General features: G+C 41.1%; 1 protein-coding gene across 9 annotated transcripts in view; it reads left to right on the top strand.

Moving 5' to 3' along the window:
• The window catches only part of itprid2 (ITPR interacting domain containing 2), a 205,409-nt gene that overhangs the window by 123,485 nt on the left and 67,436 nt on the right, over positions 1 to 14,488 (top strand). For all 9 annotated transcript variants that reach the window (XM_072261755.1, XM_072261756.1, XM_072261759.1 and 6 more), the window contains 2 exons: positions 2,859 to 2,908; positions 3,151 to 3,207. In XM_072261755.1, the coding sequence (XP_072117856.1) occupies positions 2,859 to 2,908; positions 3,151 to 3,207 (107 nt within the window). The remainder of the gene's footprint in view (positions 1 to 2,858; positions 2,909 to 3,150; positions 3,208 to 14,488) is intronic.

The raw sequence follows: 14,488 nt of genomic DNA, 5'->3' as shown, positions 1-14,488 counted from the left end.
AACAAGGCACAACAGCACCTCTTTCACCTCAGACGGTTGAAGAAGCTCAGCATGAGCCCCTAGATCCTAAGGACTTTCTACAGGGGCACAATTGAGAGCATCCTGACTGGTTGTATCACTGTCTGGTATGGGAATTGTACTCCCTTCAATTGCAGGACTCTGCAGAGAGTGGTGTGACAGCCCAGCGCATCTGCGGATGTGAACTTCCCACTATTCGGGACGTTGACAGCAGTAAGTGTGTAAAAAAAGGCCTGAAGGGTCATTGGGGATCTGAGAAACCTCAGCCACAAACACTTTCAGCTGCTACCACCTGGGGAAAAGGTACCGCACCATAAAAGCCAGGATCAAAAGGCTCTGGGACAGCTTCTTCCACCAGGGTATCAAACTGATTAATTCACGCTAATGCAATTGTATTTCTAAGCTATATTGACTGTTCTATTGTATATCTTACTGTACGTACTATTTATTACAAACTATAATTTGCACATTCAGGTGGAGATGTAGCGTAAATAGTTTTACTTATGTATGTGAAGGATGTAAGAAATAAATTCAATCCAATTTTTAATGCATTTTGTTTTGTGTATTGTATTCTTGCAATAGATCTAGCCTTTGTCTTACATTCTAATTAACCAATGCCAGACTTGATTTTGGAGAGTAGGATCCCAAAAGCTGTATAATTATAAATAGAAGTTTGTTTCCATGGAATATAGTGCCTATGAAAAGCATTAATCTTCTCCCCCCCCATCCACCTCATGGATGCTTTCATGTTTTATTGTTTTAAGCCATTGCAAACATCCCACCTCTCCCGCAAGTTCCGCGAGTCTCCTGCATATTGATAGTGGCTCCCTGATACCCGCAAATTATATACAGTATCCCAGAAGTCAATTTTTTTTGAACGAGAGAGAGAGAGCGCGTGCGCCATGGCAGAAAATATAAACCGTACGTCACCCCAGACTACACTAAAGTGTACCCCTTCCTAATATGGGTCAAAAATAATGACCGTGTTTCTCGCTGCACTGTTTGCAACAGTGACTTTTCTATTGCCCATGTGAGTTAAGATTAAAAGACATGTTGGGGTGAGTTTAACAGGTGTCATTCATTCATTCATTAGCATAGCTAACGTTATTTAAACTAGCTGGATAGCTGCTAAGGAACTACTCTATTGCAGACATCCCAGCTCTCCTGGAAGTTCTGGGAGTCTCCTGCAAATTGATGGTGCTACCTCCCTGAAATGAGTTTTTGCAGGGTGGGATGTCTGACATTGAATCACTGTGGATTTAATTTGGCTTGACACTGATTAGCAGAAAAAGACACTATCGTGTCAAACTGAAAGCAGATGTTTACAAAGTGATCTAAATTAATTACAAATCTAAACACAAAATAATTGATTGCATAAGTATTCACCTCCTTCAAGTCAGTGTATAGTAGATGCATTTTTGGCAACAATTACAGCCTTGAGTCTGTGCAGATAGGTCTCTTAACAACTTTGCACATCTGAACACTGCAATTTTACCCCATTCTTCTTTACAAATCTGCTCTAACTTTATTAGATTGCATGGGGATCATGAGTGAACAGCCTTTTCAAGTCCAACCATAAATTCTCAATTGGATTGAGGTCTGGACTCTGACTTGGCCACTCCAGGATATTAACCTCGTTTTTAAGCCATTCCTGTGTAGCTTTGGTTTTATGCTTGTGGTCATTGTCTTGTTGAGAAAATAAATCCTCTTCCGAGTCGCAGTCTCTTGCAGACTGCATCAGGTTTTCCTCCAGGATTTCCCTGTATTTAGCTACATTCATTTTCCCTCTACCTTCACAAGCCTTCCAGGGTCTGCTGCAGTGAAGCATCCCCACAGCATGATGCAGCTACCACCATGCTTCATGGTAGGGATGGTGTGTTTTTGATACTGTGCGGTGTTTGGATTACACCAGACATAGTGTTTAGTCTGATGGCCAAAAAGCTCAATTTTGGTTTCATCAGAGCATAGGACCTTCTTCCAGCAGACTTCAGAGTCTCCAACATGCCTTCTGGCAAACTAGCTGAGATTTCATGTGAATTTTTTTAACAGTGGCTTTCACTTTGCCACTCTCCCATAAAGCTACAACTGGTGAGGTACCTGGGCAACACTTGTTGTATGCGCAGTCTCTCCCATCTCAGTCACTGAAGCTCGTAACTCCTCCAGAGTTATCATAGATCTCTTGGTGACCTCCGTTACTAGTCTCCTTCTTACACAGTCACTCAGTTTTTCAGGATGGCCTGCTCTAGGCAGATTTACAGTTGTACCTTATTCTTTCAATTTCTTGATTGACTTGACTGTATTCTAAAGGATATTCAGTGACTTGGAAATCTTGACTTGTGCTCGGAGTGTTATTTTGTCGTCTTGGTGTAGATTTTACCAAGGTACTGACTCTCCAGCAGTTTAACTCTCCAGATACAGGTGTATTTTTACTACTGTCAATTGAAACACCTTGACAGCGCACATCTGTCCAAAAACAGATCACTATTTAACTAATTATGTGACTTCTAAAGCCAATTGGCTGCATCAGTGATGATTTGTCATGTCATATTAAAGGGGGGGGAGTGAAAACTTGTGTAATCAATTACTTTGTGTTTTTATATTTGTAATTAATTTAAATCACTTCATAGAGATCTGTCACTTTGACACAAAAGTATTTTTCTGTTGATTAGTGTCAATAAAGCCAAATTAAACCCAGTGGATTCAATGTTGTAAAGCAATAAGACATTGAAACTTCCAAGGAGGTTGAATACTTTTTACTTTTTATAAGCACTGTATATTCTTACATATTTTGAGGAATAAATATAAAGATAAATTTTAATATATTTATTATACACTTGCAGAGAGCCATTAGGAGCATCCTTGGATGAACAAAGCCATCTAATGTTGAAGGGTAAATATATTTCCTTTAAATTAATACTTTTTGGATTGTAGTTTATGGGTATTCATACACTTTTGACATTTTTGGAGGTGATTGTAATTTTTTTTGAGGGGGAATCTAATGCTTGAAAGGAATTTAACAGCTCTGAGAATATTAACAAGTCATAGAGCATGGATTTTTTTTTTTGGAAAGAACCAAGACATATAAACAAATGATCAAACTGCACTCACTAAAGTATGTTGTTGTGTCAATAGGTGGAGGTACAAAACCTGGATGCAGTTTTGAGGATGACTTGTTGCTTGGTGCAGAAGGTATGTTTTATGATGGAGGTGGACCAGAAATATTTTCACCAGCTCTCTCTTAACTCTGCATGGTATCTTTTAAAAAGTCTCATTTCTATTCTTGCATGTTCAAATCCAGTTGTTTCAGATGTGGATTGTTTTCAAAAACCTGTTGTTGAATCATAATCATCATCACCAGGTGCCATGCCCAGTTTGAGCTTTGACTGCCATGGTCCACACACTCCTGTTTTGGGTCAAGTGGAACAATTCATTGGTATTCATTTTCAGTTCTCTGGCTGCTGTCTCCATCATCATTTGTCTTTGTCTTGCTCTTGCTTTCTTCCCTTCAGTCTTTCCCATAATTACCGTGCATTCTAACTCCTCTTTCCTAATCACATGTCCAATGAAGTTACGTTGCCTTTTCATGATCTCATACATTATTTCTCTTTTTGTGTTTGCTCTGTTCATGACATCCTTGTTAGATATTCGTTTCGTACATGATATTCTTTGCATCCTCCTCAAAAACCACATCTCTGCTGCTTCAGTTTGTTTCCTCATGTTACTAGATATTGTCCAACATTCTGAGCCATATAACATAACTGGATAAATGTAACATTTCAGTATTCTGAGGCGGGTTGTTATGCCTAGTTTAGTATTGATCAGTATACTCCTCATTCTCGTGAAGGTGTCTTTTGCCATCCCTATTGTTCTTTTGGTGTCCAAGTCGCACCTGCCATCTGATGTCCCCCAGCTTCCTAAGTAGCAAAAGTTCTGTAATTGTTTTATGTCTTCCTGTTTATTCTCAGCCTACAGATAGGATTCTCCTTCTTTTTGGATTTCACCATACATTCTGTCTTTTTGCAATTGATAGATAGACCCATTTTTGCACTTTCTTCAACAATTATATCAATTAAGTTTTGTAGTTCTTCCTCCATACTTGCAATTAACAGTGTTATCTGCATATCTGAAATTATTGATGTTTTCACCACCAACTTTGATTCCCAAAATGTCTCATCAAAGTTGCTGGTGAACGCAACAGTCCAGGCAGCATCTCTAGGAAGAGGTACAGTCGACGTTTCAGGCCGAGACCCTTCGTCAGGACTAACTGAAGGAAAAGTTAGTAAGAGATTTGAGAGGGGGAGGGGGAGATCCAAAATGATAGGAGAAGACCCCTCCTGTCTTCTCCTATCATTTTCGATCTCCCCCTCTCCCTCCCACTTTCAAATCTCTTACTAACTCTTCCTTCAGTTAGTCCTGACGAAGGGTCTCGGCCTGAAACGTCGACTGCACCTCTTCCTAGAGATGCTGCCTGGCCTGCTGCGTTCACCAACAACTTTGATGTGTGTTGCTTGAATTTCCAGCATCTGCAGAATTCCTGTTGTTTGCGTTCCAAGATGTCTGTTATTTTTTGTAATATTGCTTCACTTTACGCATTAAATATATCAGGGGAGAAAATACACCCTTGTCTAACGCCTCTCTTGATTTTCGTAAACTGACTCACTTCTCCATCTATTCTTATAGCGGCAGTTTGTTCCCAGTACAGATTTCTGATTAGGCGGAGGTCTTTCGAATCTAGATCTAGAGTTTTCTGTAGTATTTCAAATAACTTATTGTGCTTCACTTTATCAAATGCTTTTGTGTAGTCGATAAAACAAACAAATCTTTTTGCACTTGAATAGCTCGTTCTGATAGTATCCTTAACATCAATATTGCATTTCTTGTACCTTTGTCTTTCACAAAATCACATTGTTCTTTACCTATTTCAGCTTGTATCTTATTTTTAGCTCGTCATCAAAATTCTTAGAAGTATCTTGGTGATATGACTCATTAAACTTGTGGTCCTATGTAATTCACATTCTATTGCTCCAGCTTTCTTTGGAAGAGTGACTAAATACTGATTTTTTTTCATCTCTTGTATTATTCCAGTCTCATAAATGTCATTGATTAAATCAGTAAGTTTTTCAATTCCATAATCTTTAAGGGAAATAATTTGTTCTATTACTAATTCATCAGGACCTGCTGCCTTTCCTTTCTTCATCTTACTTATTGCATTATGAACTTCAGATTTTAAAATACTTGGACCTTCAATGTTTTTCTTAATTTCTGGTTTTTCATCTCGATCATCTTCAAACAATTCCTGAATATACTCAGTCCATTTGTTCATAATCTCATCTTTTTCCATGATAATGGTACTGTCCTTTGCTTTCAAACATCCACCTGAAGAACAGAGGAGCTTTTTACCAGTGATATTCTTGATTTGTTGATGTAACCTTTTTGGATCAGTAATTTCTATTTGCTCACATTCCTGGTTTAACCATTCTTCTTTGGCTTTTTGACATAAGCTTTTAACTTTTTTATCTGAGGACTTATATTCTGTAGGATTTGCTTTCTACTGTCTCCTTTCTTCCATTAGATTTTTGATTTCATCTGTCATCCATTTATTCTTTGTGCTCTTTTCATTTTTAGGAATCACTGACTTTGCTAATTCTACCAAGGCATCCTTTAGAGTTAAATTTCATTTCTATATGATGGCTATCATCTTCAACAGATTCTATTTCTAGACTTTGAAATCTATTCCTTACTTCAATTGTAAATTTTTGTCTCAAGTTTTCTTTAATTAATTAAAAGTAGTCAAGGGATTGTTTAGGTCTTTGCTTCTTTAGTTTTTTTAAGTTTTACTTTTACATGACCATTGGTCACTATTGCAGTCAGCACCTGAATATGTTTTGCATTGAGTCACTGAGTTTCTAAATCTTTGGTTTATAGTAATAAAGTCAATTTGATTTCTAGTGTTATCACCTGGACTTTTCCAGGTCCGCAAGCGTCTTGGATGGTTTTTAAAGTAGGTATTCATAATGACCTGATTATTCATCTTGCACCATTCTGCCCATTTCTCACCTCTTTCATTTCTTTCCCCTAATCCAAATTTTCCTGTGGTATTTCCATCAGCACCTTGTCCTACTTTAGCATTTAGATCTCCCATGACAATAACAATATCTTGAGATTTGCATCCATTCTTTGCTTATTCAAGCTCTTCATAGAATTTATCTATATCTTCGTTTGTTCCATCTGTTGTTGGTGCATATACCTGGATAATTGCTAAATCAAATGGTTGTCCTCTGAATCTAACAAGGAGCACTCTTTCTGATATTGCCCAATGTCCTAAAACACTTCTTGCATGTTTTCAACCATAAGAATTCCTATTCCATTAGTATGGGATGTTCCACAAGAATAAACAGTATATTGGAAGGTATACTGAGAGACCAGATATATAAGATTTTGGATAGACCTGGACTGATTAAGGATAGTCAGCCTGGCTTAGTGCATGGTAGCCAATCTTATGGAGTTTTTTGAGGAAGTTACCAGGAAAGTGGATGAAGGCAAGGTAGTGGATGTTGTCTGTGTGGAATTCAGTAAGGCATTTGACACTGTCCCGCATGGGAGGCTGACCAAGAAGGTTTAGTTACTTAGCATTCAGGATAAGATAGTAAATTGGGTTAGACATTGGCTTTGTGGGAGAAGCCAGAGAGTGGTAGTAGAGGGTTGGCTCTGTGACTGGAGGCTTGTGACTAGTCATGTGCGGCAGGGATCGGTGTTGGGTCCTTTGTTGTTTGTCATCTATATCAATGATCTGGATGATGATTTAGTTAACTTAAAGAGCAATTTTGTGGATGACATGAAGATTGGGGGGTGTAGTGGACAACTGAAAAAAGCAGATGAAATTTAATGCATACAAGATGTGAGGTTTTGTACTTTGGTAGGACCAAAGAGGTTAGCTCTAACACAATGAATGGCAGGGCACTGAGGAGTGTTGTAGAACAAAGGGATCTGGAAATAAGCGTCCATAATTTGTTGAAAGTGGCGTCGCAGGTAGATGGGATCGTAAAGAAAGCTTTTGGCACATTAGCCTTCATAAATCAATCTATTGAGTATGGGAGATGGGATGTTACGTTGGAGTTGTTTGTATAAGACATTAGTGAGGTCTAATTTGGAGTATTGATTGCAGTTTTGGTCACCTACCTAGAGGAAAGATGTAAACAAGATTGAAAGAGTGCAGAGAAAATTTACAAGGATATTGCAGGTTCTCGAGGACCTGTATTCTATGGAAAGATTGAATAGGTTAGGACTGTATTCTTTAGAATGTAGAAGATTGAAAGGAGATTTATAGAGGTATACAGAATTGAGGCGTATAGATAGGGTAAATGCAAGTGGTCTTTTTCTACTAGGGTGTGACTATAACCATAGGTGATGGGTTGAGGGTGAAAGGTGAGAAGTTTAAGGGGACCATGAAGGGAAATTTCTCAGAAAGTCATGAGAGTGTGGAATGAGTTGCCAGCACAAGTGGTGCATGTGAGCTTGATTTCAGTGTTTGAGGTGTTTCGATAGATACGTGGATAGTAGTTGTATGGAGGGCTATGGCCCTGGTACAGGTCAATGGGAGTAAACAGTATAAATGGTTTTAGCATGGACTAGATGGGCCAAAGGGCCTGTTTCTGGGCTGTACTTCTCTATGACTATGACAGTCTAAGGATGTGCTGGAGGCAGCCAAAAACTCCTTTATGTGGCTGTCATTTCAATGATGCACTGTATGTAGGAAATTTATCTATTTTCAAACTAATTTGCAAATACAGGTTTGATAAATATCAGCATTCAGGTGCCTTTTCCAGCATACAGAGTGAAATATTCCATTTCTTTAGTAATGGGGATGTTTACGTACTGTATTTGAGGTAGATACTATTATTTATTTTGTAATACGATTGTAACTACAATATGGGGCGCATCATATTCTGATTCATGTGTGGACTTAAGTTAACTTTGTGGGTAATTAAAGATGGTATGTTCTGGTGCCTAGTATATGGGGATCATTGCCCCCAGTAAGGGAGAGAGATGGGGGCTGTGAGGAGTTCACACTGGATAAGAATAAGTACAAAGCTATTATTGTGTTTTCTGGAAGAGTTATTTTGTAACTTTTTTTTTCACTACTTTTGTTAATTTATTTAAGTTTGATTTTTGACGCACTAATAAACACCCTTGCACTAAAGTGCTAAGTGACTACAACCATTTGTCTTTGGTCATAAATCAACATATCCTATGGATGACTGTTCGCAAAAGGATGCGTTCAGCTCTGGGTACAGTGGGTTTGCAGTCCCAAGTCAAGAAACCCTGAAGCTAAAAATGAAGCCAATACCCAGGAAACAGTGGAGATGGTGGAGGAGGAAGAACTTCAGCCCAGGGCCAAACTCAGGCCAGAAGCAGAAGGGCCTCCAAGTGGCTCAGCTCCAGATCCTTCATGGAAAATGTGTTCAGGGACTTATTGTCTGCCCGGCAGAGGAGAGATGATGCTTTTGGAAAGGAACACCAAAGCCTGCAGAAGCATTCCAAGATGCTTTCTTATCAACAATGTGACAATATTGGGAACTATCTCCTCAGGTTTGAGAGGATGGCCTCTGGATATGGCAATGATCAGAGGAGGAGTGGGCCTGCCAGCTAGTGCTACTGCTGATGGGTAAAGCTCTCTAAGCCTACACTGCAATGGATGAAGAGAGGTCCAACCACTATCCTGACCTGAAGGAGAAGTTTGATAACTTGGCAGAAACCTATCACAAATACTTCCTGTACTCTATCACCAAAGGAGTCACCCACTGAGGGGTATCATCACCTAAGGGGTCTCTGCCGCCAGTGGATTCAACCAGAGCAGAAGTCCGAGGAGGAGATTGGTGAGGCCCTTGTTCTGAAGCAGCTGCTGCGGATTCTTCCTTCAGACACTAGAACATGGTTCCAAGAGTGTGAGCCAGTGGATACACTCATTCTAGTCTGACTTGCCCTGCAGTACCCCAGTGCCCACAAGGGGGCACCATCATTCCAAAGCAATAGAGACTTCAACCCTCCAAGGGACACTCAATGTTACTCTGTGGAATTGGGGAGTGGGAGAAATAAGAGCAAAGAAGCTTTGGTAGTTTCTTCTAAGATGTTTATTTGTTACCATTGTCACCAGCCAGGTCATACGTCCTCTGTATATCTTCTCAAGAAGCCCAAATTGTCAGGTATGTGCTCTGTACCAAGGAAGGGAGAATGATGATGATAATGGCTGAAATGAATTGTGAATATTGAAATGGAAAACAAGCAGAATGTGAGGAGAAAGAGCTCATGTTTATAATAGTCAGGGTTAATAGAAAACCAGTTAGTGCTCTTTTAGATGCTGGCAGCTCACTATCATTAATTAAGAAAATGATACCCCTGCCTTTGGTGATGACTGCAGTCACTAAACACCTGTCTAATGTTTGACTGGCAGTCTGAGCCACTGGCAGAACTTACTATGGAGTTGGATGACTGCAGGTACCTGATGAACATGGGGGTTCTGGAGAGACTGCCAGCTGACATGGTTCTAGCAAGAGATTAGCCTGTGTTACATGAGTTAGTGAGGAAAGGAAATGGCCAGTCACATCCATCTGTTAATCCAGGAGTAGATAGTGCTGTTTCTTATTTTGATGTGACTCGTGCTAAAACCAAGCAATAGCCAGGTTCCAACCACTGACTTGGATGCTACGCTATGCGAGAGAGGAACCAAAAGGCCTGAAAAGTCACACTGAGATGAGCGCCAGTTTTCTTGCCTTTGTTGATATTTGTACAGATGATGATGTGGAAGGGGGTGTTAAATAGGATGTTCCACAAGATATTGTCACACTTCAAAGGTCGGATCCTTCTTTGAAAACTCTGAATGAAAAAGTTTCAGCCAACCACACAGCGTACTCAGGAGGCTCAGTTTTTAGCATTCACAACCAAATTCTGTACCTTGGTAAAGGTTCTGGCAGAAGAAGCTTGCTGGTGCCAAGTATTTGCAGGCCATTGGTACTCGATCTGGCACACAATACCATGGGCAGGGACCTTGGACAACACAAAACTTAGTTAAGATTAAGTAGTTGATTTTTCTGGCTTTCCATGTACACTGTACAAATATATTGTACAGGGTGCCAAAAACCCAGTAATTCTGACTGAGCGCCCCTGCAATGCGAACCAATTATTACCACACCATTCAGGACATTGTTGGCCTATTGAAGAAGAACATCTCAAGGTACCAATACATATCAGTGGTGTATGACTATGCTATCTGGTTTCCTGAGGCATTCCCTGTTCGTTCTGTTACCACACCAAAACTAACCTGTGCCCTGATCCAGCACTTTCCTTTTGTGGTTATTCTTGAGGAGATCCTTACCGACCAAGGAACAAAATTTCACCTCACAACTGATGGCTCAACTGCATAAGGAGCTAAAGACCACTCCATACCACCTGGAGACAGACAGCCTGGTGCTTGAGCAGTTCAATCAAACATTGAAGCCCATGTTAAGGAAAATTGTATCTGACACAGGAAAAGATTGGGACAAGTGGCTACCATATCTTCTTTTTGCATATAGGGAGGTTCCTCAAACATCCACTGGGTTCGCACCCTTTGAAATTTTCTGTGGTTGGCTGGTACAGAGATCCCTGGACTTGCTGAAGCAGTGCTTGGAGGGGGCAGATGCTACTTCTGAAAGGCAGGGAGTTGCCCATTACATCCTGCAGATGAGGGGCTGGCAAGAGGAAGTCTGTCTTAACCTCCAGGACACCCAGAAGTCCCACAAGATATGGTATGATCAGGAGGCCCACCAGCGATAATTTAAACTGGGGCAGATCCCAGCATCCCCTAGTAAGCTCCTTGCTAAGTGGCCATTTGCAGTAGTGAGAAAGCTGAGACCAACTACTTGTGAGGTCCTTCAGCCAGAGGATGGGAGAGAATTAGATCTATCACATTAATCTCTTGAAGGCCTGGAAGGGGAGAAGGATTCCTACCAACAGCACATCTCTCCTGGTCCACCAGATTGCAGAAGAGGATGACTCTGTAGGGATTGTAGAGACCTGGGAAGGTTGACCTCTCCCATCTCATTGGCTGCCATCCAGCAGAGCCACATATGGTATTTTACTGACTTTCCACAGCTGTTCCATCAGAGACGAGGGCTGACAAAGGTCATAAAACACCTCAGGTTCAGACCTAACCAGGGTTCAGTACGCCAACACTGCTACAGAGTGCCAGAGTGACTTGTGGGGTCCCTGAAGGCTATGATTTGGACCAAGCCGGAACTGGGAGTCATCGAGCCTTTAACTAGTGGGTGGATTGGTTGTTATTGTCCCCAAGAAGGATGGCACCCTGAGGGTATGCATTGAATTCTGGAAGATGAATGCCATTTCTTGTTTGTTTTTTATGCTGATCCTATGCCCCACATTGATAACCTACTAGAAAGAATTTTATTCTTCATGGTGTACTTGCAAATTTCCAGTGACTGATGGACTGGGTGCTCCAAGGCTGTGAGGACTGCAGTGCGGCCTACCTAGGTGACATGATCATCTGCAGCCAGATGTGGTCAGAGCATATGGACCATCTGAACAGGGTTCTGGGGAACACTCATGCTGCCGGTCTTGCCCACTGTTTACAAAACTGTGAGTGGGCAAAAGGGGAAGCCAGATACCTTGGGTGCCTGCTGAGATGTGCAGAGGTTCGAGCACAAGTGGACAAAGTAAAAGTGATCCACAACAGTCCCTCGACCTCACACCAAGAAGGAAGTGGCGTCTTTCCTGGGTCTGGCAGGGTGGTATTACAGGTTCATTCATCAGTTCACCACTCTGGCCGTACCTCTGCCGAATCTTACTAGGAACCTTGTAAACAACCCAGTGACTTTGACAAGTGTGGGCGAAAATGCTTTTCAAGCCCTCAAAGCCCACGTGTCCTTCACCTGTCCTTCACTTTGACAAACGGTTCCTTGTCCAGGTGGATGCCTCAGGAGTAGGCATTGGAGTAATGCAGACACAAACAGAACCTGGAGACAAGTGGCCTGTCCTTTACCTATGTGGAAAACACCTCCCAAGGGAAACTAGGCATTCCACCATTGAAAAGGAGTGTCTGGCCATTAAGTGTGTCCTTGCCAGCCTCCAGTACTGCAGAGAGTTTGATCTTTACACAGACCACAGATTGTGTCTTTATGATTGTGTGACAGAGCGAACTCGGTAAACGCACTGCACAAGTGCGCGTGTGCACACAGCCATGTCTGTCTGCTGTTGCTACAGCGACAGGTTAGAGGAGAGACCGAACGAGGCTCTGTCTCTCCGAGTCTGTGATGTACAATTAGCAGCAAGTAAACATGCAGTTGACGAGTCATGTGGCGTCCACTGGGTCCGAAACTGAGCTGATGCACTCAGGTTGGCTTTATGGTGCCTTTCCCACCATACACCCCGTGGAATATTCCATTTCTTCAGTAATGGGGATGTGTAAATGTGTGTATATTGTTTGTATACTGTATTTAAGGTCGATTCTTCTGTTTATTTTAGTAATATTGTAACTGCACTGTTGGGTGATGGCTTTGTGGCAAAGTTTGTGGACAATGCAAAGATAGGTGGAGGGACAGGTAGTTTTGAGGAAGTAGAGAGGCGATAGAAGGACTTGAACAGTTTAGGAGGATGGGCAAAGAAGTGGCAGTTGGAATACAGCGTCAGGAATTTTATGGTTATGCACTTTGGTAGAAGAAATAAAAGGGTAGATTATTTTCTAAATGGAGAGAAAGTTCAAAATCTGAGGTGCAAAGAGACTTGGTAGTTCTTGTGGAGGATTCCTTAAAGGTTAGTTTGCAGGTTGAGTCAGTGGTGAGGAAGGCAAATGCAATGTTAGCATTCATTTCAAGGGGACTAGAATATCAAAACAATGATGTAATGTTGAGGCTTTATAAACACTGGTTAGGCCTCACTTGGAGCAGTTTTGACCCCTTACCTAAGAAAGTATGAGCTAACATTAGAGGGTGCTCAGTTGAGGTCAGGAAATGATTCTAGGTTTGAAAGGCTTGTCATGTGAAGAACATTTGATGGCTCTGGGCCTGTACTCACTGGAATTCAGAAGGATAGGGGTGACTTCAATGAAACCTATCAAAATTTGAAAGGCCTCGATAGAGTGGATGTGAAAGGATGTTTCCTATGGTGGGGGAGTCTAAGACCAGAGGACACTGCCTCAGAATAGAGAGACATCCTTTTAGAATGGAGATGAGGAGGAATTTCTTTAGCCAGAGCGTGGTGAATTTGTGGAAGTCGTTGCCACAGGTGGCTGTGGAGGTGTTGTCACTGGGTATATTTAAGGCAGAGCTTGGTAGATTCTTGATTTGTCAGGGCACGAAGGGATACAGGGAGAAGGCAGAAGATTGGGGCTGAGAGGGAAAATGGATCAGTCATGATGAAATTATGGAGTAGACTTAATGGGCCAAATGGCCTAATTCTGTTCCTATATCTTATGGTTTTATGGAGTGCCTCATATTCTAATTCATGTGTAGTCTTAAGTTAATCTTGTGGGTAATTAAAGGTAGTATGTCTCGGTGCCAAATAAACGTGGCTCATCATGCTCAGTAAGGGAGAGAGATGGGGGCTGCGAGGGGTTCACACTGGATAAGAGTAAGTACAAAGCTATTTTGTTTACTTGCAGATATTATTTTGTAAATATAGTCATTTTTCTTTGAAGTATTTTCACTAATTTTTGGCAGATTGTTTTATGGCACACCTAATAAACACCCTTGCACTAAAGTTCTAAGCATCTCCAGCCACTTTTTCTTTGGTCATGACCCATATATCTAACAGATTGCATTGATATATTGGGCATAGAATATAAGAAACCCCTATTAGTTAAAGTTCATTATCTAATTATGGATAATAAATGCACATGCCATATAAGATCTAAAGACTATTTTGAATCTAAAGATTCAAAATATTGAGTTTTTAAATTTTCAAAAGTACCTGCTCTACTTTACAGTACTGTAAGTACTCACTCCTTAATGTCTAAGATTGTGATCCTTGTTTTGGATTCCTTAACCCATCGAAACTCTTTTTATGCTTTGTGTAATGAGATTACACCTCATTCTTATAACCAGAAGAGAATGTACTCTAAGACTGTGATCCATCCTTGTAAGGTAATTTTCATATTCCAAGTGCCACAGAATATGCAGGACCTGTCCTTTCAGCTCTTCTCTTCCCACCATTCAGAGGTCTGAATAGCCTTTACAACAAAAGCAGTGGTTTGGTTGCCTTTCCTCCCATCTTGTGCACTCTATTCTGTGCTCACAATGTGGTCTTCCTTGTGATGGAGATAACACACTCAGATTGGGATTATTTCTTGGTAGAGCAACTCTTTTCAGTCTGCAGGCATGATCTTGAGATCCCTGTGGCCTCCTGCTTTAATTCTCCATCCCATTCTCATATGTCTTGCCTATCAGCGTCACCCTACACTATTATTACATGGACCAAGATA

Source organism: Mobula birostris, chromosome 6 (genome assembly GCF_030028105.1).
Source record: "Mobula birostris isolate sMobBir1 chromosome 6, sMobBir1.hap1, whole genome shotgun sequence".
Lineage (NCBI taxonomy): Eukaryota > Metazoa > Chordata > Chondrichthyes > Myliobatiformes > Myliobatidae > Mobula > Mobula birostris.
This window is presented reverse-complemented; position numbering and strand designations above follow the sequence as displayed.